Source organism: Fukomys damarensis, unplaced genomic scaffold (genome assembly GCF_012274545.1).
Source record: "Fukomys damarensis isolate Sample0158 unplaced genomic scaffold, DMR_v1.0_HiC HiC_scaffold_28, whole genome shotgun sequence".
Lineage (NCBI taxonomy): Eukaryota > Metazoa > Chordata > Mammalia > Rodentia > Bathyergidae > Fukomys > Fukomys damarensis.
In genome coordinates, this window is record NW_022900940.1 from 26,383,816 (window position 1) to 26,406,368 (window position 22,553).

The 22,553-nt window shown below is 39.3% G+C and overlaps 1 protein-coding gene across 4 annotated transcripts in view; it reads left to right on the forward strand.

Annotated features, from left to right (window-relative positions):
• Positions 1-1,850: 1,850 nt before the first annotated feature.
• Positions 1,851-22,553, forward strand: part of Nek10 (NIMA related kinase 10) — a 237,548-nt gene continuing 216,845 nt past the window's right edge. For 3 of the 4 annotated variants that reach the window (XM_010638285.3, XM_010638286.3, XM_010638287.3), the window contains exons 1-3: positions 1,851-2,045; positions 17,504-17,614; positions 17,891-17,951. In XM_010638285.3, the coding sequence (XP_010636587.1) occupies positions 17,541-17,614; positions 17,891-17,951 (135 nt within the window). In that variant the 5' untranslated portion in view covers positions 1,851-2,045; positions 17,504-17,540. The remainder of the gene's footprint in view (positions 2,046-17,503; positions 17,615-17,890; positions 17,952-22,553) is intronic. The other variant, XM_010638288.3, reaches the window with a different exon arrangement.

Below are 22,553 nucleotides of genomic sequence, written 5' to 3' on the forward strand. Positions count from 1 at the left end.
CTCATTTCTGTTTGATCTAACCTTGACATTCCAGTCTCCATGCTTTTATTTAAATGTTTCTGTTATTTGGAAAACCTGCTTTTTTTCAAAGCCTAGTTACTTCATATTCTACTGTACCTTCTGCTTTCAAGGCTACATCATTCTCAGCCCTTCTCTTCAGCTGTGTGGGAGGGTGACTGTGTTTGAAGTAACCTTTTCTTGCCCTTAAACCGTTGGTCTAGAGGCATTTTAGAAGTTTGAGGAAGTGATTTATCTTCTTGTTTGAGTTGACCCTATCTATTTCAGTGCTTATTGTTACTTTTTTTTATTCTACAGTTAAAATTTTGTAGTTTACTTTTGAAGTATATAATTGGTGTATATGCATTTTAGCATAATAAAAAAAATAGAGAACAAAATGAAGTTATTAGGTCTCAGATTTGAGTCCTACTACATAAACTGTAAGTATTGGACAGGTGTGATTGCTTTGGTCTTTTACACATAGCACATTACAGAGCACAGTTTGGACCATTAACACTTGGAGATGTTAGTGTACCTCTCTTCTAGAGCTGGTGTCTTTTATACCTTTTACATCTACACAGTTTAAAGTCACTTTTATTTTTTAATTAATTAATTAATTTATTTATTTATTTTGGTGTGTATTGGGGATCAAACTCAGGACCTTGCACTTGCAAGGCAAGCAGCAGAACCACTGACCTAAATTCCTGGCCCCTAAAATCACTTTTAGAGAAAGCCAAAATATTAATTAAGACACTTTATTTCTTCTACAGAGAAGTAGAAAGGTGTGAGTTACATTCCATATATTGCTGAAGATTACGACTTGAAAACAGACAGGAGTCATTGTTACTTAGTGCTTAATGATTAGATTGTGTAGAATATTTTTTACTCAGCATCAATCTTCCTTTCACCTTTTGGGATTTTTTTTTATTGGTAACATTCTCATGGGGCCGGGGATTTAGCTCAGTGGTTCGGTGGCCTGCCTTGCAAGCTCAAGGACCCGAATTCAATCCCCGGTAAAAAAAAAAAAAAACATTCTCATGGTTTTATGCTCTAAATTTTAATTAGTGTCATATTCACCTGAATTTGGCTTTAATTTAACCTTTCTGCATTCCTAAAGTATTATATTTTTTAAATTAAAAATGTGCTTGATAAATTACACATCCAAGTACTGTTGTCCCACTGTGATACTTACTCAAAACAGAGACATCAGGCCATGATTCATTTTAAATCAAGTTTTGGGGGATTTCAGCAAGCGTTGCCTGTTTTTTTCTTTTAAACTACAATAAAAACTGCAGCCTTTCAAAAAAAGTTGAAGTGACTTGTCCAAGGGACACAAAATGAGCTAGTAGTGATTGTTGCACCGTACCATACAGATCCCTTGATTCTGAGGTTTATTTTCACACCATTTTCTTGCTGCTTGAAACATCCAGTACGCTTGAGTAACTGAAAATATTTTGTGCCATATTAAAGGTATTTAGCACATTGCACTGATTTCTTTTCAAATTAAATCTGCTTTGGAGAAGAATTGATTTGACAGTGTAGCAATTCTTGAAACATTCCAAAATGAAAACTGTCCCCTCACCTATTTTAAAAAACCGGAGGCTGAGCACCCAGAATCCAGGAAAATTCACAACGTGTAGGAGACTGGTTCATAAGCAGGTGTATTTCAGGCTCAGGCCGCAGTACATCCTTGAGCGCCCCTTGCCGCCTCTTTTCCTTGGGGTTGGACCCTGCGCGTTCTTTGGTTGCTGAGGCAACTGACAGGCGTCATCCGTCGCTATGGCGCTCTGCACTTGGCAGCGTAGTCGTTCCTGATTGGATAAGTGTCTCAGCGAGGTGAAAGAAGAAGTGTTGGCATTGGCTCAGATGGCGCCGGTTGGTGGCCTAAGGGAAGACCGAAAACCCAACGGTGCGGCGGGCCGCTGTGCAGCCAGGATTGAGGACACCGAGTGAGAACTAACGGGAGGGCAGGACCCCGGCCCAGAGCAGCGAGTGACCGCACCAGCTACAATAAGAACAGTTTGAAGGAGGGTCTGTCCCTCCAGCGGGTGAGTGGGGCAGATCGTGTTCCTCTGGGCCAGCCTGCCGTTTGAAGCAGGGTCTCAGGGGAGATACCCTCAAGTCCTAGTGGCGCAGCCGCCGAGGCCTCAGAAGCCTCCTTCACTCATAAGTTAGGGACAGAATGCGGGCTGTCTCTCCCTTAGGTGAGTTAGTGTTGAGCCAGACTCCTCCAAGCAGATGGGGTTGGACTGGACGGATGGAATCGTTGGGAAAGTGCCATCAACAGTGTTTTTGATGCCGCTTCCAGTTCGAGAAAGGAACTGTTCTGGTTAAGTAGGGCCTGCCCGATGCCGCTGAAGGCTTATTCTTAATCTCCTTTGTCAGCATCACTTTTTTGCCGCCCTTTGACATGATACTGCTCTGGCTTTTCTGCATGCCTTTCTTCTCCATCTGGATGAGTTCATTTACTTCCATGCTTTCAGTCACCTTCTGTTGATGACCAGAAAGTCTCCATCTCAGCCTCTACTGCTCCCTTAAGAAACAGGTCCCAAGACCCAACTGCCAGTTAACTCCGCAAACATACAAGCCTAAATGTAAATGCCATTTTTCCTCACCCCTACCAGACTTGCATTCCAATCTTGGGTGTCACTATCCAGTTACCAAAATCATATCTTGGGCAGCATCCTTGACACAGCCTCTTCCTCTACATCTCCATAAATTGGCAAGGCTGTCCTCTCTAAACAGAGGTTGAATCAATTCCCACACCACTGTCTCCTTTCTCACTATCTTACAAATTCCAGTAGTGCCTTGGTTATATTTAACATGTCTCTGGCTTCCCTGATTTTAGCCTGCCCCTATCTGATCCATTTCTCTCACTATTGTTAAGCCCTGTTTCAAAATTAAAAAGGGATTGGGTATATAGCTCCGTGTGAATGCCCTGGATTCAATCTCCAGTACCAGAGGAAAAAAGTATTTTCTTCCCCTGAAATCTTGCAAATATCTCCCATTACCCTAATCCAGGCATCAGTTAAACCTTCCCTCATCAGTTCATCTTGGCTGTTTCTACCACACTGTCTCCTTTGTGGAGTTCTTTAACCTATTTCTTACACTGCCTGGGATGGACTTCCCCCCCACCTCTCCCTTACCAAGATCTCATTCTCTTTGTTTTGCCTAATTCCTTTCTGCTTCTTCCTTGGACACTTTCTGTAAAGGCAGGTGCTGTGTTTGTTTTACCATTGTTGTGTTACCAGAATCTGGAAGAGTGTCAGGGATATAGCAGGTACTCAACAAATTCTTGTTAAATGACTTTTGTTAAATGAACTGGTCAATGAAGCTTCTCTTTACAGAAAATGAGATATTGAATTTGCAGGTTTTATTTTAATTTCAAAATCTTTGGTAGGTAGAAACTATTTCAATTCAGTCTATATTATGATGTAAGCTGTTACTATATGGTGTCTTTACTTTCTCATTGCTGAGGCACAATTCCTAATGCCAGCAACTATAAAGAGGAAAGATTTATTTTAGCTCACAGATTGTAGAGGTTTCAATCTCTCATTGCTGGTTCCATTGCAGGGCAGCATGGCAGAAGGACATGGCAGAGGAGAAACAGCTCTGCATGGCAGCAAAGCCAAGGTGGGGGGGAGAAGAGGAGAGATCAGTAGAGGAAGGAGGGAGTTTAATCCATTGATGAGTATCACATCTCCATAATCCAGACACCTCCCCAAAAGTCCTATGTCCTAAAATCTGCTCTTGGTTGAATCAAAAGATTCAATGCACCTATGAATGCATGAGGCTTTACCAGGACATCTAAATATAAATGATAACATAGGGCATGAGTTACAAAAGAGTGACAGTACAATGTGGTTTGCAAGAATTAGGTTTTGGAGGTGTACTCACAAGGGTTTGGTTCCTAGGTCTAACATTTTACCTCGGTGGCCCTCTAGTCAGGTTTTTAAAATCTATACAATGGCCTGATATTAGCACTTGCCTCATGGAACTGTTTTCAAGATAAAATGTTCATACTCTATGCCAGGCACATAGTACCCTTTACCTATATATTGATTCACATTTAACACATTCCTGCTGGCTTGAATCACCAGTGATACACACATGACTGTCTCATGCTGCCTGATGGGACAGTCGTTCATGTATCACCAGTGATTCAGTGCTGCCCAGTAGTGAGACATTTAAGTTATGGCTCTGTCATGAATGTGTTAAAGCTAAAAACACACTAAATGTTAGAGTTGTGTATTTTCCATGGTCATTTACTAAAAGGTAAAATAAATCTTTTGATTGAGTCAAGAGCAGTTTGTAAGCCACCCTCTTGTCATGCTACTTGGTCATGAACTTTTGTGTGTGGCAACAGATCTGATACAGTAACAGACTCATTCATTCAATGAGTATGTTTTGAACATGTGATGGGTCCAGGCTTCATGACAGGTGAGGATGGGTCTAAAGAAAGTTCAACCTACCCTGTGAAGGATGTTAAAGAAGAGCCTAGATTGTTGCTCTTCATGTCAAAGCCAGTTACACTTTGAGTTTGAAGCTCAAATGAGTTGAGCACCTGGATAGGTAGAGAGGAACTCAAAGTTCATTTAGTCATCACTACATGTTTACTGAGCATCTCGGTATTCAGCAGTAAACAGAACAAAAGTACAGTTCTCTTATAACTATTGTCAGAGTCAGTGGAGCCGAGATTAGAGGACTCAAGACTCTCCAATCAGATTATCCTAGCTCCCCCCACCAATCAATATGGATCCACTGACAAGTTACTTAATGTTTTTGCACCTTGGGTCCTCACTTTTAAAGGGAAGTGGTTGTAAACCTTGTGTGAATTAACATAGGAAAATTTCATTGAATAGTGGTAGGTGTATAGGGAATATGGGTTAACTATTTGCCTTATGTTCTATGTGGGAGAGACAGGTAAGTAAACAGAAAGCAGAATGAGGGAACAGAAAGTGTTAGCCTGAGGATAAGGTGGGCTTGGGAATAAGTCCTATATTTTTGGAAGATTTGATCTTCCAGTAGAAAGTGAACTTTAAACATACTCATGTGACTGATATGTATCAAAATTAGGAAAATAAAAAAAGAATATAAGCCCTGAATACAGTGCATTACTTTTCATTTGGCAAAATAATTACTTGTATTTTTTTATTAGTCTTCCTTTCCTCTTAAGTAAAATCTTGAACAGTCATAATGAGAATCATCAACCTGAGGGCTTATTAAAGCGTACATTGGGAATATTTATAATGGACATGAATCCTAGCTTCAAAGCAGTCAGTAGGTCAGTGTTAAACATGATATCTGACTGGCTCATATCTAGAAACAAGACAGTAAAAGCTCTCCTGTAAAAATTAAAATAAAAACTAGAGGTAGAGCAGACAGACAGAGTACAGCAACTGTAACACTGACTCATGGCATCAGGAAAAAGCTACACGGTATGTAGCGCGCTTTGCCAAATATAGGAAGTTGTAGATTGACTTGAAGGAAGTACGTAAAAAGTAAATTTGCTTATTAAAGAGATGAATGTTTATCTAGAAACTTCACTCAGATGAATAGGGTGCTGGATGAATGCCACTGGTAAATAGGAGGAAGTGCAGCATTAGATTAACGCTACTTGCCAGCTGTGTAATCTAACACGTGGCTTAATTTTTCTGTGCCATGTTTCCCTCAGTGGGGTCAATAATGCTATCCACTTTATAATTTGTTAGACCTTGGAGTAATACATGGAAAACACTTAGAATCGTGTTGGCCCAACACACCACCATGTAAATATTTGCTTTCATTAGTATTGTAATTACCAGGTATGAGATCTTGGCCAAGTTACTTGGACGTTTAGTGCCTCAGTTTCTTCATCTGTAAATTGGAGATACAGCATTACCTACCTCAGGGGGTTGTTTTGAGGATTAAGTAAAAACACCAAAGTGCTGATAGGAAAATACCTTATCTTTACAAAGCTGAAACAAAGACTTTGTTACAATGAAATAATTCTACGTCAAATATTTGTCATCAGTGAGTCAAAGTGAATATAGGCCAATGGTTTAAAATAAGTACAAGATTGTCCAATTGAAGTAGTAACATAATTTTGTCCCAATTCCACCTTGCCATAGTAAGATTATTTCTAGTTTTTGTTAAATGAGAACACTGATAATCAGAGAAGTCCAGAGACCCAGGTCACTCAGTACACAAATGAAACCAGTTCTCTGCCACCATTGCTCCAAGGTTCTGGCCAGAAGGGTTCACATCCCCAGACTTGTAGCCTCACATTAGTGGAGGCCAAGGTATTCATATAATAGCGTATGCTACACTTGGCCCAATGTGAATACATTCTTGCTTTCAGAAATTTTATTGTCCTGTTCAAGACACGTGAGTTAGTTGATATTTAATCTTGTATCTATAAAGGGGTTTTCTCAAGCCCACATGCTACAGTTACTGGATATTGGTCAGATGGGACAAAGTTGTAATTTCTTGGTTCTTTATTATCTTTACCCTTAATATCTAAATAATGATACTCCAGTTGTATTCAGAGCTTCCCAGTCACATTTTACTAGGGCTTTGTTCATGAATTAATGCACTTAGTAACTTTTTATGGAATACATCATTTTGCTTTGTTTTGTTTTTGCTGGTACTGGGGATCAAACTCAGGACCTAGTACTCGCCAGGCAGGTGCAGCATATCTCAGCTACATTCCCCAGCCCTTGAATACATCTTTTGATTTAAACTGTGAATTATGTGCTACATGCAGAGGATGAATCAGCTACATCCCCAGCCCTTGAATACATCTTTTGATTTAAACTGTGAATTATGTGCTACATGCAGAGGATGAACAAGAAGGCTGTTTTCCCTATGCCTGGCTAGTTTACAGTAAACTAAAGGGGATGATTGTTGAATTATTGCCTGAATTTACCTCTTGATAAAGAGCTACACACCAGTGCTTGGTGGACCTGTGATCCTATCAAAAAGGTCTGCTAAAAGAATGGATACCTGAGTTGACTAGAAAGATGAGCCTTCTAGCCTTTTTTACCAGTGCAGCCCTCGGGTACAGGAATTAAAGTCCTAGAGCATCCAGGAGAACCAGCTTTGGAGCCAGGATTTAGGATCAAGTAAATTCCAGTACCCGGGAAGGCGGGAGCATCAGTTGCATCAACACCTTGGGAAGTTTTGCTTTTTTATCTTAAGAGAAATACAAAGCCCATTAAGTCTTAATTGGTTACTTATACCATAAAAAAGAGATGTGCTGCTCTGTGTTTAGAAGAGGGAGAAACTGGAAGGCACTCAAGCAAATGATTGTGATAGTTGCAGAAAGCATAGATGTAGGTTGGGGTTTTACCTGGGAAAGTGGAGAGAAGGGAACAGCCACAACTATATTTAGTAGAAAATATTCAAGATCGAGTGAATGAATGAGTGGGGATCGTGAAGAGGGAGGTGTCATTTTTCTGAGGCCCATGCCAAAGGGCTCTGTTTTATTTAGAATTTTTATTTCATAGTGTAATATTCTCTTTGCCTAATGTAGTGCCTCTGGTCTTCCTGATGCTTGGTGTTCACTTAACCCTTTAAACATTTTAATATGACTTTGGGTAAATTCTTCTTTATCCAAATGAGTTAGCCAAGGGTTAATGGGATACGATATTTTAATTGAATGATTCACATGTAGATTTCTTAAACATCAAGGAATGCCCTTACTTCCAAACCACTTAGTGAACAGGAGCTGCTCCATAAACTGGCTGCAGCCTTAAGGGCGGACAATCACACACTGTCCCAGTGTTCACCTCCCTGCGGAGTCCTCAGCTCCAGATCCACTTCTTTATTCACAGCCTTCCTAAAACTCTTTGAGGATCTTGCCTTGGTCCCTGCATTTTCTCCTCTGGAATGTTGTCCAGCTGTCTGAGTCGGACCTACCTCTTCAAGTACCCAGCTCACAGAGCTTCTCTGTAGCTCTTTCTTTCCTTTGATATTATTCGATTTATAATCTATCTCATTTGGGAAAGAATTTTTTTGCTTTCTGACATTTTGGTTGTTCTTATTTAATTCCTTGTATGAGGCTGAACTATACAAAACTTTTAAAATGGAGTAATTAGCAGTTTCATATTGTTATCCTACATGTTTGATTTCACACACATTAAGTGAATGGATAGGTTTTTCTTGCAGTGCTCGGTAGTGCTTTGTAATAGAGCATAGTAAATCTAAAAATGCACTTCACGGGAAATGTTACTATATAAAATTTTATTTTATGGCTCAGAAAGTAGTGCTACTGCTGGTAGGGATGCCAAGCATTATCATCATCGATTTGTTTGTCCAATGTTCTCTTCACCAGAAATTCTAGGGCTTGGTTTGAATATACACTTACTATATGAATTACTACAATGACATAACTATATTTTGAAGACATTTTGACTATGTTTTATCCAGTGTTTTATCTTCAGTGCCTGGCTTGATATACAGTGCTAGGGAAATCAATGCAGATTTCTTGAAGAAATGAATGAATATCATTGCCACCCTCTCTTTTTCATGAAAGCAGGGAATAGAATATTCTTCTTGGGGTCAACAAGAAAAGAGAAATTGAATGTGTCCTTTTATTTTCATTGGTTAATATAAATTCTTCATGTCGTCTAGATGTTTTTCTTCGCTTTGTGATATTATAACTTAGTATACAGCCTCAGGTTAATTTGTTCTAACACAGGCACATTATCAGCTATATCATACATGGACTTGGATTAGCAGCTTCACAAGGCACAGAAAGGCAAATACCATTATTTAGTTAGTAGTGGCTGAGAGGAGCCAAAGCATCTTACATGCAGGTATTTCTCTCTATAATATTAATTTGAATGGAAATCGTTAAAATAAGGAGATTACAGTGGTATCTGTTGACACATATGCAGTTAATTTTGGAGCAGCACTCTTGGACAAACTTGGTTCAGTATTATATTAGCCCAGCAAAGGAAGGCCGGCACTTAAGAGTCTTGGTCCTTGTAACACAATATTCACCAATTGGAAGAATGAGTGGGAGAAGCTCAAATTACTACAGACAATTTTTTTGTTCTTTTTATCCTAAGTGCTTGTTTAACTATAGATAGAAAGTTGTTTAAAGTATAAACTATTTGCCCAAGCAAGATGTCAAGTCTGAAGACTCTGGAGAAAGTCTATGATAATGCCTGCCCTTAGTTGGGCACACATTCCTACTGGTGGAATTTTTGTACTGTGCCTTTGTTTCCCACCACATGAAGATATTAAAATATACCCCCTACATATTTCACATGAGTGAACCAGGATAAAGGGATGGATTTTTGTAAACATCCCCAGGGGCCAGGAGATGAAGTTACACCAACACCAATTGTTATTTTATCGCTTTTGCCCTTGGCTAAGGGCCAAGGTCAACACGTTCTCATTTTCCCGTCACCTTACAGTTTCCCACTGAGACTTAGGCCCTCAAGGTGCAAGGGGTTCTGCTTCTTTTCTGAAGGGTCAGTGTGGACTTGGATACACCCTACCTGTCTGGGCCTTACTTCCTCATTTGATAATGAAAGAAACAACCATGGTCTGCAAATGATGACCTGAAGATCTGTTCTTGTTATCCAGTGCAAGTGCTTTTCTTTTTCTTCTTGTTTTGCTTTATCCTGAGCATAATTTCGAATCTCCTCTGGGAGAGTGGCCTTCCTTCTCAGGTGGACCGGAGCTCCACCTCTTTGCCATCTACACCTATTTTTATTCACTTGCATTCTATTCCTGAGTCTACAAGATGTTAAACTTGACAATGTATACTTTCTAAAGTTCTTTCTTATAATAACCATTATTCTGATAAATCTATACATATTCCCCATCGAAGAAAAACAAATATAAAGTACAGTTTAGAGAACCTCATTGGTTTTGTTATGTTATGCTTTCTTTCGCAGTACTACACTTTGAACCCAAGGAATGCTGAGCTACATCCCCAGCCCTTCTTATTTCGAGACAAGATCTTGCTAAGTTTTCCAGGCCAGCCTTGAAATTGTGATCCTTCTGCCTCAGCTGTCCTAGTTGTGGAATTATAGTGGTATGACACCACAGCCAGCCATATTCCTTTTTTGAATTGTAGTAGATGTCAGTCATGTTTTTTACAGGATTTCCTTAACTTTTTACTCACTTGGAAAATGTGCGTTTATGTGTGTGCATCTTTATTTTCTGGTAATTTGACCAATTTAACTTGGTATATTTTTTTGCAAGATATATATAGCTCCAAAAACACAAGTAATTTGAAAACACCAAGCACCATATATGAAATGCAATTAAAATATATGGTGAATGTTTAAATTTTAAAAATTGATTACAATAAAAGACACATTGGCATTAATATCCCTTAAAATGCTTTCCCTTGTTTTGAACACACTATCCCATCATTTTTGCTACTTTTTGAAGCAGTTCTGTAAGTTCTTTTTCCTATGATCAAAAATATGGTATGATTGGAAATATGATGAAGCCTGCTGCCAATCACCATTCAACAGAAAGGCAGGCTTGAGAAAACAATATTTTGTGTCCTCATCCACCTAATTCACTAGATCTGGCACTGTGTGACTTCGGCTTCTTCTCCAAAATCAAAATGACCATAAAAGGTAAACATTCCGAATCGATTCAGTATATCCAGGCAGCCAGGAAAGCACACCAAAGACATTTATTTATGAAAGGATTTCCAGAATGGCTTCAGGAAGTGGCAAGAATAAGGAGACCAGTGTGATGGAAGCAAAAGGGAATATTTTGAAGAGGATTAAATGGCAATGTGTCTTGTACTGTGATACATTTTTTAAAAATTTAACATTCGTCATATTTTTCGACCATAAGTTGGGTCAAGTGTACATATTCTTTATAAAAAGGAAATTATCTCTGTTCTTTAAACACTTTAAATAAATTGCCCAAGATATCAATGGATTTTAAGTGTTTTAGACTTACAGGGACTTACAGGGAAATCACAAAATATATTACAGAGGGTCCTGTACACCCTTCACTCAGCTGCTTGTTAACATTTTGCATCACCTTAGTACAATCATCATAATTAAGAAATTAGCAATTAACTATGGCATTTTATAGCTGTTCTATTTGAATTTTATCTTTAGCCAGTTTTTAAAGAAACACTCTTTTATCTATAGTAATGGAATTGGGAAGATGGTTGTTTATTTTGAAATGAATATGAAATGAAATATCTCCACATTCCTTTCATTTCTCTACTTGAGCACAGATAGACTATAATTTGTCATCTAATAGAGAAGGCTATCCACAGTTCATCCAAAAGAGTAGAGACTCCTTACTATGAAACTACTACATAGCCCGGGCTGGCCTCAAACTTGTGATCCACCTGCCCAGCCTCCTGGGTGCTGGGATTACAGGTATGCACCACCATGCCCACTTTAGTGCTTTTTAAAAAATACAATAAATCTTATAGCTAAAGTGGTGATTAACTTTAGTTGCCCTGAACTTTGTTTTCTTAACTATTATTACTAATAAGTGCTGGTTTTTAATAAGCAACCTAAGTGTTAGTAGGGAAAAAAGACAATTGTGAGATTTGAAATTATTTCCCATAATGATGTAAAAGACTTTCTGTTTTATATTTAGTAAAGTGGTGAAACCATTAAGAATCTTTTGAGCAATAAGGCAACCAGGATATAAAAAAGATTTCTGGGCAAAAGATCTGAAAACCAAACCACCAACACAGTACTAAGTTAGTTAGTGGGTCTATTTTGCATGATTTAGAGTAATTACAGTCAATTAGGTAATTTTGCCATAGCTGGATTTCTTTCTGTGTCATGTGTTTACCCTGCAATTAAGGAGCAAATGAGGTGTGTGTCTCTGGGGACTTCTTCAGCATTTGCCCAAGGTTTAAATGGCAATGGAAGATCGGGATTGCTTTTGGGAGTTTTTTAGAAATGGATTGAAAAGTTCAGCAATGAGAACTGTAATTCTGTCTGTGATTGAGTGGATTTTTAAACATCAAACCCACTGGCTATACCCCGAGGAGAGAAAAGATCCCCCACCCCAAATGAATGGGTATTCAGTCTCCGGACTAATGTGTACAAAGCAAAGAGACTGAACATTTTTTGTGTATGTGTGAAGCAGTCTGTACTTAGTTGTTATGTGTCATCGTTCACCACTGTGCCATACTCTTCCATTAAAAAAAGAAAAAATCCAAGCCCCTTAGAACTGAGGGAAAATCCACTTGGGTACAAGTGTTTGTGTGTTGTAATTTCCTTGGATTCATTCATTCATAAAATAGTGTTTGGCAATCAGTGGTTTTCTATTTCTATTTTTAGTAGTGGAACCCTTTCCTTAAATGAAAGTGTGCAGAGAACCCCAGAGGAGAAAGCTTCTGTTTAATAAGGGGCCCCATGTTCAGTCCTCCTTGGCCACACTTTGCCCCTCCCAGGATCTCTGTTGCCCTCTTCTGGTTGTCATGGAGTTTACAGTTACTGAGTGAGTCCTCTCAAGCTCTATATTAGGGCTGCGGTTCTGTCAGAGGATAAACTATGAAAACAATCTGCTTATTTGAAAAGATACAGTCAGGAATCTAGACTGGTGCTATTCAGGTGGTATTCAGAATTACTGGTTCATGAAAATATAAGTACAGAAATCTTACAGCAATTCAATATTACCATGGCATCAAAGCACAATAAATTTGTCTTATTGGATAGGATTAGGAGCAAAAGTATCAGCCCATAATAGCCTGGAAATTAAAAGAAAACATATTCAACACCAATAATTTGAGAAATACTATTGATGAATACTTTCTTATGTGGAACTGTAATTTTCCTCCAAATGACTGCATACATGAGCTAATTCCTGAATGCACTCAGGATTACTATAATATCAATTAATTTGGTTTGTAAAGGAGCTTTATGGGAGATTTGTTGAACTACAAAGAGTAATGTCACAGATTTTTAAAAAATATAATCCTTTAATCCATTCATCCCTTTAGTAGGTCTTTGATTCAATAAATGTTTATTGTTGGCCTATCATGTGTCTAGTAAGTAAGAGAAACCGATCTCTGGCCATGTAAAGTAATCAGGCAACAGCAATATGGTACACATAAGTTCACAATGTGGGCAGTACTGTTCCAAGGGCACCCAGGGGAGGGCAGAGTCTCTATGCCTAAAAATAAATAACTCTTAAAATGCTAATAATTCACAAACTGGAAAAAATACTTGAGTCACTCCTTACATATTTTGATACAAATATTTTTTGAGTGCTTATGCTTTACTCATGCTGAACCATGTACTGTTTTATGTGTGGCAGATATGTTCGTGGATGAAATAGACACAGTCTCTGCCATATGGGGCTGTGATCCAGTTCAAGGAAACCAATAAATGGACAAGAGGACCTCCAGGGTTTAGGAGCTCCAGGAGGAAACAAAGCAGGGTGATGTGGGTAGAGTGTGGATGAACATATTGCAGAGGCTCCTGAGAGGAGAGCTACCTTAGGAGGCACTGAGCTGGGACACAAGGAGGATATCCTGAGAATAGGGGCGGGGAACTGCACAGAGCAAGTGTGAAGGCTTTAAATCGAGATTAAGGTTGGCCCAGGTGGGTATTTTCATGGGTACAAACTTAGTCCATTTTGTGCTCCTATAATGCAACATCACGGACCAGGTATTATATAAACAAATTTATTTTTCCATAGTCTGGAGGCTTGGAAATCCAAGATTTCCCTCAGGTTTGTTGCCTGGTAGCACCCATTCTCCACTTTCAGGATGATGTCTTGCATCCTCCAGAAGGGAAAAACATTGTTTCTTACCTGGCAGGACTGAAAAGCCCTTTATTTTGTTTTTGTTTTGTTTTGTTTTTTAGTACCAAGGATGAAACTCAGGATCTTGTGCTCATCAGGCAGGCGCAGGCATCACTGAGCTAAATCCCAGCCCTTGAAAAGCCCTTTAATAAAGAGCACTAAATGCCACCTCTGAAAGGTCTCCCTTCCTATTATTGTTACACGATGGCAATAAAATTTCAAGATGAGTTTTAGAGGTCACCAACATCCAAACCGAAGCAGTCAGCATGTTTCTCCCTAGATTGCCAACATGTTTTGAATTACAGTAGGTAAGAAGGAGAGGCCAGAGGGTCCCAGAGCAGTCAAAATCCTAGTGAGAAGCAGCACAAAGGAAAGTATAGGGAGATTATAGGCTCCAGAGTATCATGATATGATGTATGTTAAAAAACAATCTGTTGGGTTCTTGTGGATGCAGAGGAACAAGTGTGGGAGAAGAAAGATGAGAGAGGCTGGAGCAGTGATCCAGTGGGAGGGGTGGTGGAGTAGGGTGATACCAGTCAAAGTGGAGAGCAGGAAAAGCAGACAGGTTTTTGCTGGTGGCTTGAATGTGGGAAGCCGAGGAAAGAGAGGGGCCAAGAATGGTCCCTGGACTTTTGTATACATAACCGGATGGTGGCAGTTACTGTGATGAGGAGTACTGGGGGTATTCAGTCCTGGGAGTACGGGGTTGAGACTTCTATTCGGAGCATATTGAATTTGAAATTCCCATTAGGCATCCAGGTGGCGACTTTGCAGATGCAGGCAGTCAGGATAGTGTTAGGTCTGAGCATATACATTCAGACATAGAGGTGGTATTTAAAACCGCGGGACTGCAAGAGATCACCTAGGCAGTGATGGCAAGTCTTCTACAGTGTTCAATGAGACAAATAGCCTGCTGTGGCGCACATGCCATAGATTTGCCACCACTGCCCTAGAGAGAGGAAGAAGAGAAGCAAGGAGAGGAGAGGAGGGGGCCAAGGGCTGAGCCACCTGCCAGGAATTAAGGTTGCACTAGCATTTAGAGAGGACAAGCACCCAAGGAGGGAAATTTGACTCGGTATTTGAGAGCTACTACAGTATATGCTTTGTTCAGTTTGGATCTGCTGCAAAGATGCTTATGCCTTGATTATGTGTAGGTCTTTCACATGGAGTTGGTAATCTTAGTGGACAATGTGGGTACTCTGCCCAGCGCTTCCTGATCCCTTTGACAGTGTTCCAGGGTGTTGGTTTCACTGTTCTTTTCCTCCTTACAGATAGTTCATGTGTCCCTCCACTGCACCCAACCTTGGGAGTCTCTACCTCCCTAGTAGACAGGCATACTAGACCCTACCCTAAAGGTTCTTAACCAGTAGCTGAAGGCTGGAGGACTATGAGAGCTGGCTTCCTTTCCTCTCAGGCATAGTTTACTTTCCAGAGCTCCTTTGTAGGGTCATACAGACGCTGTCTTCTGAAGGGGCCACAGTAGCACTTTTCCTGTGCTTTATAGGCATCATCTCCTTAACACGTCATCTGGCTCCAGGCAATTTGAAACATATTCTGCCCTTCTCTCCCCCATTCTCCACTCAGATGGTACATATTAGTATAGTGTCATCCTTTTCTCTTAAATTTAGAAATGAGATTCAATGACATATTTTAGAATACTCCCAACTTCTTAAACTTTTTCAGAATCATTTCCAATTTATCAACCACCAAGTGAAAAGGATTTTGTTTTTCATCCTAAAGGCAATTATCTATTTGTACTGATTCTGGTAAATTTGTTTGCTGTTTAATTAAGTGAAACATTTCTAGAGTGTTATCTGTATTCACTCTTCCAGCTCATGAGTACATGCAAATCTCAAACTGATAAAACTGTTAGATGATTATTTCCTGCTCACATATCCCATCAATAAAATGATAGGGATTAACAAGGGAATCAAATAGGTGTTTACAGGGTTTGACAGTGGTAAATGTGTCCTCTTGGCAGGAGGCTATGAGATTTTGCACACTTCCACATGCACTCCCCACTGTGATTTATACTCCTGCCTTCTAAAAACAGTCCAAAGGTATTGTCTGAGCAGGAAGTGAACCCAACAGCAAGTCTACTTGGAATTTTCCTTCTGTCATTGAGCAAAAAGCAAGATTGTCTTCTATTCATTTTGACTGGATTTGCATTTATTTTGAAACTGAGGGATATTTTAAAATCCAAGTATAGAAAGCACTTGGGTCTTTTGCTTTTAAGCACTAATTAACTGATCCTCCACTCTTCTGTGTTTGACTCTCCCCCCGCTTTCTTTTAGTGTAAAGCAGAAGCTAAATCAAATTTCTACTTGAATAACTCACAAAGTGTGCTTTAAAGTTCATAAGTGAGTTTTTGTTTGCTTGTGCTGAAATTGCATACCTGTGGTAGCTTCCTTCTGAAGGAAGGAACACTGAACAGCTTTCAGCCTGAAATCAGGCATAGTAATGATTCAGTAGTTCAATAAATAATTATTGAGTGAGTGAGTCTGTGGTGTGAATCCTAGGTACAATCTTCAGGTATTAATATTGTGCCTTTTCTTGTTGTGTACAATGACAAAGCTTTGATCATCAAAAATTATTGGAAAAATAATTTAAAATTCTTAAACCATCTTTGTGCATGTCACAAAATTAAATTTCTCTATGCTTTGTTGCAGGAAAACACCCATTGACACATTCCATTTCCTCTAAATACCTCTGAAACACTTGGATTTTGACCATGGATTTCACAATACATTGAAACATGCAATTATAGACCACAATGCATGCTTTCTCTTGCCTGAACTAAACCTTGAAGTCAAACTGTGGCATTGAAACACAATTGGAAAAATGTTTTTACATCCAATTGAGTGAAACCAATACTGCATTTAACTTGGTGTTTGCTGTTTTTGAAAGTATGGGTGGTTTTTTTAACTTGCTTTATGTTTGTTCTGGAAATGAAAACAATTGATTAGAAATTGATTAAAGGGAATAAAGAAACAAAATACTCTGTGTCTAGTAGTGTACTCATAGCTTTTGAGTGGGGATGGGAAATAGTATTAAAATTAATACTAGGAAAGTTGGCTGTGATAATACTAAAGTGCTTAATTCTGAAGACTGACATGCCCATTGGGCTGTATTTCCAGGCTGCCAATCTCCCTACTAGATATTTGGCGCCTTGTGACTGGCTTAAGTTTACCAGAAGAACTTATGACTGAGGTGGTTGAACCACATAAACTCTCAAGCTTTAGGAGTTCTGGAAATATGGCAACATTTGGTGTTTCTCTTGACACTGAGTGCTTATCCATAAGTGGGTGGGGCTTTCCCTGAAATCCTTTGGATCAGACCCATGATAAAAGAGGAACCCTATGAACTGCCATCATATAATTAAGAATATTTGTTGAGAAAGACATGCGGGACACCATAAAAGCGTCACTTGAACTCCAGTAACTTGTTTATAGACATATATTTTGGAAACCCCAAATTAAGTCACTTTTCTGACATGCAGAATAATATTTATCAGGGCAGTGGGTCAGAAAATTTGATATCAAGAATAACCCAGGAAGCATAGGCTCATGGGCTACTATAAGCTATGATCTAAATGTATTCACAGCCCTTTGAAGACAAACAGTGGCATTCGTGTTAATGCTTTATAGAAATGAGTATTTTTTTCTGTGTTTAAATAGATATTATAATTGAATTTTATCTGTACTATGAATATTTTGGCTTACACAGCGCAGCTCAAGTTTTCCCCTCTATTTTACTTTGAAAGGAATGCAATGTTAATTCTGAGGCATTGATGTTTTACAATGCCTGATCAAGACAAAAAGCTGAAGACCACAGAAAAACTCACTGATAAAAAACAGCAAGGAATCATCACCAGGTAACCCTTCCCTGAGTTTTTTCTAATTATTAACTGAGGTGGTGGCTGTTGAACAGATTTAAGGGCTTTTTGAGAAACTGAGTGTGTAGACTCCTGACAATTGCTACCCTGGGTTACAGTGTTTACTGAAATGTTTGATAATTTCTACAGTTCTAGGGCAAAGGGTTAGTGTGTATACATTTGACTCTGAAAGTGGGCCTCCCAGTAGCATTGACATCTGTGGGTAAAATGACCTCGTTCTCCTGTGAGTTGACATTGTCTTATTCTCTTTCCTAGGGACTATTCAGATCTTAAAAGACTTCGGTGCCTTTTGAACGTTCAGTCAAGCAAACAACAGGTAGTGTTTTCAAGGAATGTGTGTATGCTAATAAAAAGGAAAACATATGTTTCGGAAGGGATCCACTTAACATCTTTACAAACATGATAAATCTAGTTTCTTTCGCTTGCTTCTTTCGGCCGTTTCTCTCATACCTGGGTAGGGCCAGGCAAAGACTTGGCCTCCACAGCCTTTTAGTCCTTCTCTTCTTGTGCAAGTGCCCCACTTTATCCCATGCTTGTCACCAAGTGTCCCAATTACCAAGCTTTCACTCTTCTGTCTATAGACAGCAAGCTCTGTTCTTTGATGCCCATATTTGCCTCTTCAAAGCTTGAGGCAAACTGGTTTCCCAAGGCACTGTTTACCACATTTCTGTCCTTTTCCCCTCACCCTCCTAATCTTTCCCCTGCTACAGTACCACTCTTGAGGCTTGATGAAAATTGTCCTTCACCAAACAGAGGGGCAGGATTGAGTTTTGACTATTTTTGATAACATTTAAATATTTTTTATTAGTCAGGGAAAGTATGGTTCTGTTACTTTAATTTATGTCTAAATTTTCCTTTTTAGCATTGCTCCTGTACGATTTTGGAAAGTCATGAGATTAGAGGCCATCTGTGGAAGTTTGGGAACTCAGAGCAATGCTATTAATAATGACAAATAGCAAATACTTATTTTGTAAATGGAGGGATGGGACTTGAATTCTGGTTGTCTGGTTCCAAAGTCTACTATGTTATACTTGTTTATGTAAATTTGTTTAAAGAGCTCTTGTGGTATAATCCAGCCCTATTCTTCTTCTTTTTTTTTTTTTTGCTATATCAACCAAACTTACCAAAGTACTATAGTATTTTTATTCATTTATTTATTCTAGCGAATGACTTTCTACTGACTTGATAGCACATGAAAGCTAAATAATGATAATTTATATTTAAGGAAATACTGTGTATCTGATGCTTTACCTGCATTATTCTGCTTACTTATTACAACTTTGACTTTTATGAGGGAGGAAACTGAGGCACAGAGAAGTTAAATGACATTCTTAAGAGCATGCTGCCTGCTAATGGAGTATAGTTCTGAATCCAGACACTCTTATCTTTGCAGTGTGTGCCTCGGATCACCTAAATGTGTTTTAAATGAGTTTAAAAATTGAATTACAGTTGAAAAAAATGTTGGGTTGTACATTTATTTGGTGTAAAAAATGTCCTTAAAATGTCTTTTCTCTAAGAGCCAGTTTTTTATATTGTTAATCCTGTAGTCCCAGGTTATCTTGCCTTGTCTACCTGTTTTAGCCGTTACTTTACCCTTTGTCTGTCTGTATACTAAAGATAAAACAATTGCTAAACAGTTGCTGAAACAATTTCCCTAGCTCCCTTCTCACAGAACTTCATGAATGATTTGCCTTAGATCAAGTCTGTTCTTTCTGGGAGAGGTAAATGAAGTGATTTAGCCTATAGTTTTGGTTGTAGTTCCTACTTTTTCCCATTGTATATACTACACTGTAACCATAATACCAAAGACTCTGCGTTTTGCTTTTTATTCTCTTTTCCAAGATTTTCTTTCCTATGAATTCCACCTGTTTCCAAGACCCAAATCTAATGATACCATTGCTACATATTTTCCATTCTGGAAGTGATCTCTCTCTCGCTCCCCAAGGCACCGTCTTACACCACTGTAACTTTATTTTCTCCCTTTCTTTGCAAAGTCCTCTGTATATGCCTTACTTCCTCAGGAGATTAGACATTTCCTAGTGCCAGCAACTTTGACTTTTTGCGTCTGGTTCACAGTATCCTCTATTGAAGAAGTCTTTGGTCAGTTTTACTTAAATTGCATCGCGTCTTGAGAATTGAGTCATCACAGGGTATGGACAAATCTCTGGCTTGAGAAAAAGAAAATTCAACAGTGTTTAGCTTTGTTTGTTTTGTTGTTTTTTTAGCTCAAAGTTTTCAATTTTGAAGTTCATTCTGACTAAATTTATTTTGTCCCTTTTCAACACCGCTTCTGCATTCATTTAAGGTTAATTTAATGATTTTCTCTCTTCTAACCAACATTAAGAATTTTCAGTGTGTTGTCTGACAAGTTCCCATGGCCTTTTTGTTAACTACTTCACATGTACAAGAATGCATATTTGTAATGTCTGAATTATTCAGAAAGTAGATCCAAGACAAACATGAAAATAACTATCCACAATTAGATGCAGGTTCCCCAAACTTATTCCTATTTCTATTCTTAAAGCTTTATTGTATTTGTAATTCTGAAGTAAAGTTATTCTGAACACTGTATTCTTCTTTCATAAGATGTTGTAGAGACATGTATATGGGGAGGATGATTCTGGAGAGAGTAATTAAGAATTTATTTATACCTTGCTTGTTCCAGCAGTACTTTAAAGAGTAAGGATATATAAACTATGACAGGTATCATACATTGAAAGTGAAACCAAAGATAAAAGGAAAACAAGGGCTGGAAGCGAAGTAGAGTTGGGCTCAGGCAGAAATGCCCAACAAAATACACAAGGGGGTCAGTCACACATTTGGTTCTGGAATTGAAAAGGAATTTGGGATTAAGGCCTACTCACCTGAATCTGTGCTATAACAAGATGTGGCTTGCTTTTTGCAAATGGGAAGGTGGCCATTACTATTTTTAGAGGAAATCTGCCATGTTGGTTTAGGCCAAGTTGTAGAGAACTAAATGTCCTTCCTTTGAGTCTCTAATGAGCCCAAAAGCTCTTCCCTCATTGTTAACTGGCGTTGCTCTACTTTTGTTCTTTGTCCTGACTGTGTGCTTGTGTCTTTCATATCTTGCCTCAACACATTAGAATCTGATGTAGACATTCTCAGAGTCTGGCCAACCTAGGAACAGAGATACACTGAGACAGAGAGGCTCCAATCTATGTCAGAAGGGTTAGAACAGTGGAAACTTGATTAAACCAAATAATGCAAGAAAAAGAACTGTCCTGGCAGGCATGGGGGCACACACCTGTAATCCCAGCACACGGAAGGCTGAGGCAGGAGGATGGCTGTGAGTTTGAGAACAGCCTGGGCTACACAGTGAGTTCCAGGTTAGTCTCAACTACATAGTGAGACCTTGTCTCAAAAACCAAAACCAAAACCAAAACCAAAACAAAAACAAAAAAACAAAAACAAAAACAACCCAAATAAAGAACCGTCCTGCTGTTGTCAAAGCAAAGTGAAATTACAAATCTGGTTGACAATTTCATCTGAGGTTTCCACAAATCTTGAGGTATTCTGCCTAGAGCTTGAAGACAGATTTTTTTCTCTCTCTACTTGAGAGACACAGGAGACAAGAAATGTGTAGAAAAAAAAAAGATGGAAGAAATAAAATTAACTACGTTGAAAGAAATTTTGGTTGATGTTGTGGGAAAGAAATGTATGATTGTGGAGGTTTTTAATGGTCTGAGGAGTGATAAATAGGCCTGGGTAATAATGGTGCAGGGCAAAACATGGTCCTGGGTAAAGGTGTAATGGTTGTGTAATTGTGAGGAGGAAGAGGAAGCCACTTTTGGCTTGAATAACTGAGAAAGATAGGTGGTTCTTGAAAAATGGATTGGATTTCCATCCATGGAATAGATAGCAAAGGCATTCTAGTGAAGTGGAGAAAATAATCAAATATCTGGAGGAAGGACAATGACAAAGCATTTAAGCACAAGGGTGACGAGACATTTCAATTGGAAGTGGTGATAAAGGCAGAAGGACACTATGCAGTGTCTGGAGGTCCCTCCGAGGATTTTGTTCTTGATTTCATTAGTTAGGGAAGGTTGACATTTCTGAGCGGAAGTGATGTAATCAAGCTTTTAGGAAGGCCCTGCGTGATGCAGCTTTTGCTTCAGTTTCAATTCTTCCCTTTCCACTCATATTGCTCAAGTTGCGCAGGTGCCCTTTGGCTTACAATGCTCACACATTTCCTCTCTGCCTTCCACCCGGGTGACGAGCTGTCTGGGATGTTGCTGACACCTCAGTGTATGGCCTGCCTTCTCTACTTTCCACCACAACAAAGCCCTGTTCCCTATTCCTGCAGCATGTTTCCTAAACCTCTCTACTGTCTGCAACTCCTCCACTCTGTGGGTGTCTGCAAACACCTTGAAGGTGGAGAGACCAGGTTGTTCTATTTACTGTATGTCTTGCATCTCAAGTGTCTGATGTTCCCTTGTGTCTGCTACCAACATGTTGAGTAGATGCACTCATTTGGAGGCAGTTTACCAGGGCATTTTGTTGACTGGGGATAATGTGAGCAATCCTTCTGCAGCTTCACATTTGAGTGTTTCTTGTATGCCAGTCTCTGTGAGAGGTGCCACGAACAGAAAAACAGATGTGATGTCTTCAGGGTGGCTGAATTCAAAGAGAAAAGGCTAGCGTGTAAACCAGACATTGTATAATCTCACTGTGCCGTGATAGTGCTGTGAGAGAGGTGAGCTCTCTCTACAGGAAGGCTTGGGCAGGTGCTGGGGCTGGGCCGAGCGCTGCAATGCGGTGGGAGTTGCATCTGCACATGTTGATGCCGCAGAGGTCAGACAGTCGGGGGGGTCTGCGGCACCAGGGAGTGGAGAGAAAATACCATGGGCTTTGAACTTGCACTGCTTGCATCTCAAGGTGACTGCTTGCATCAAGGCTC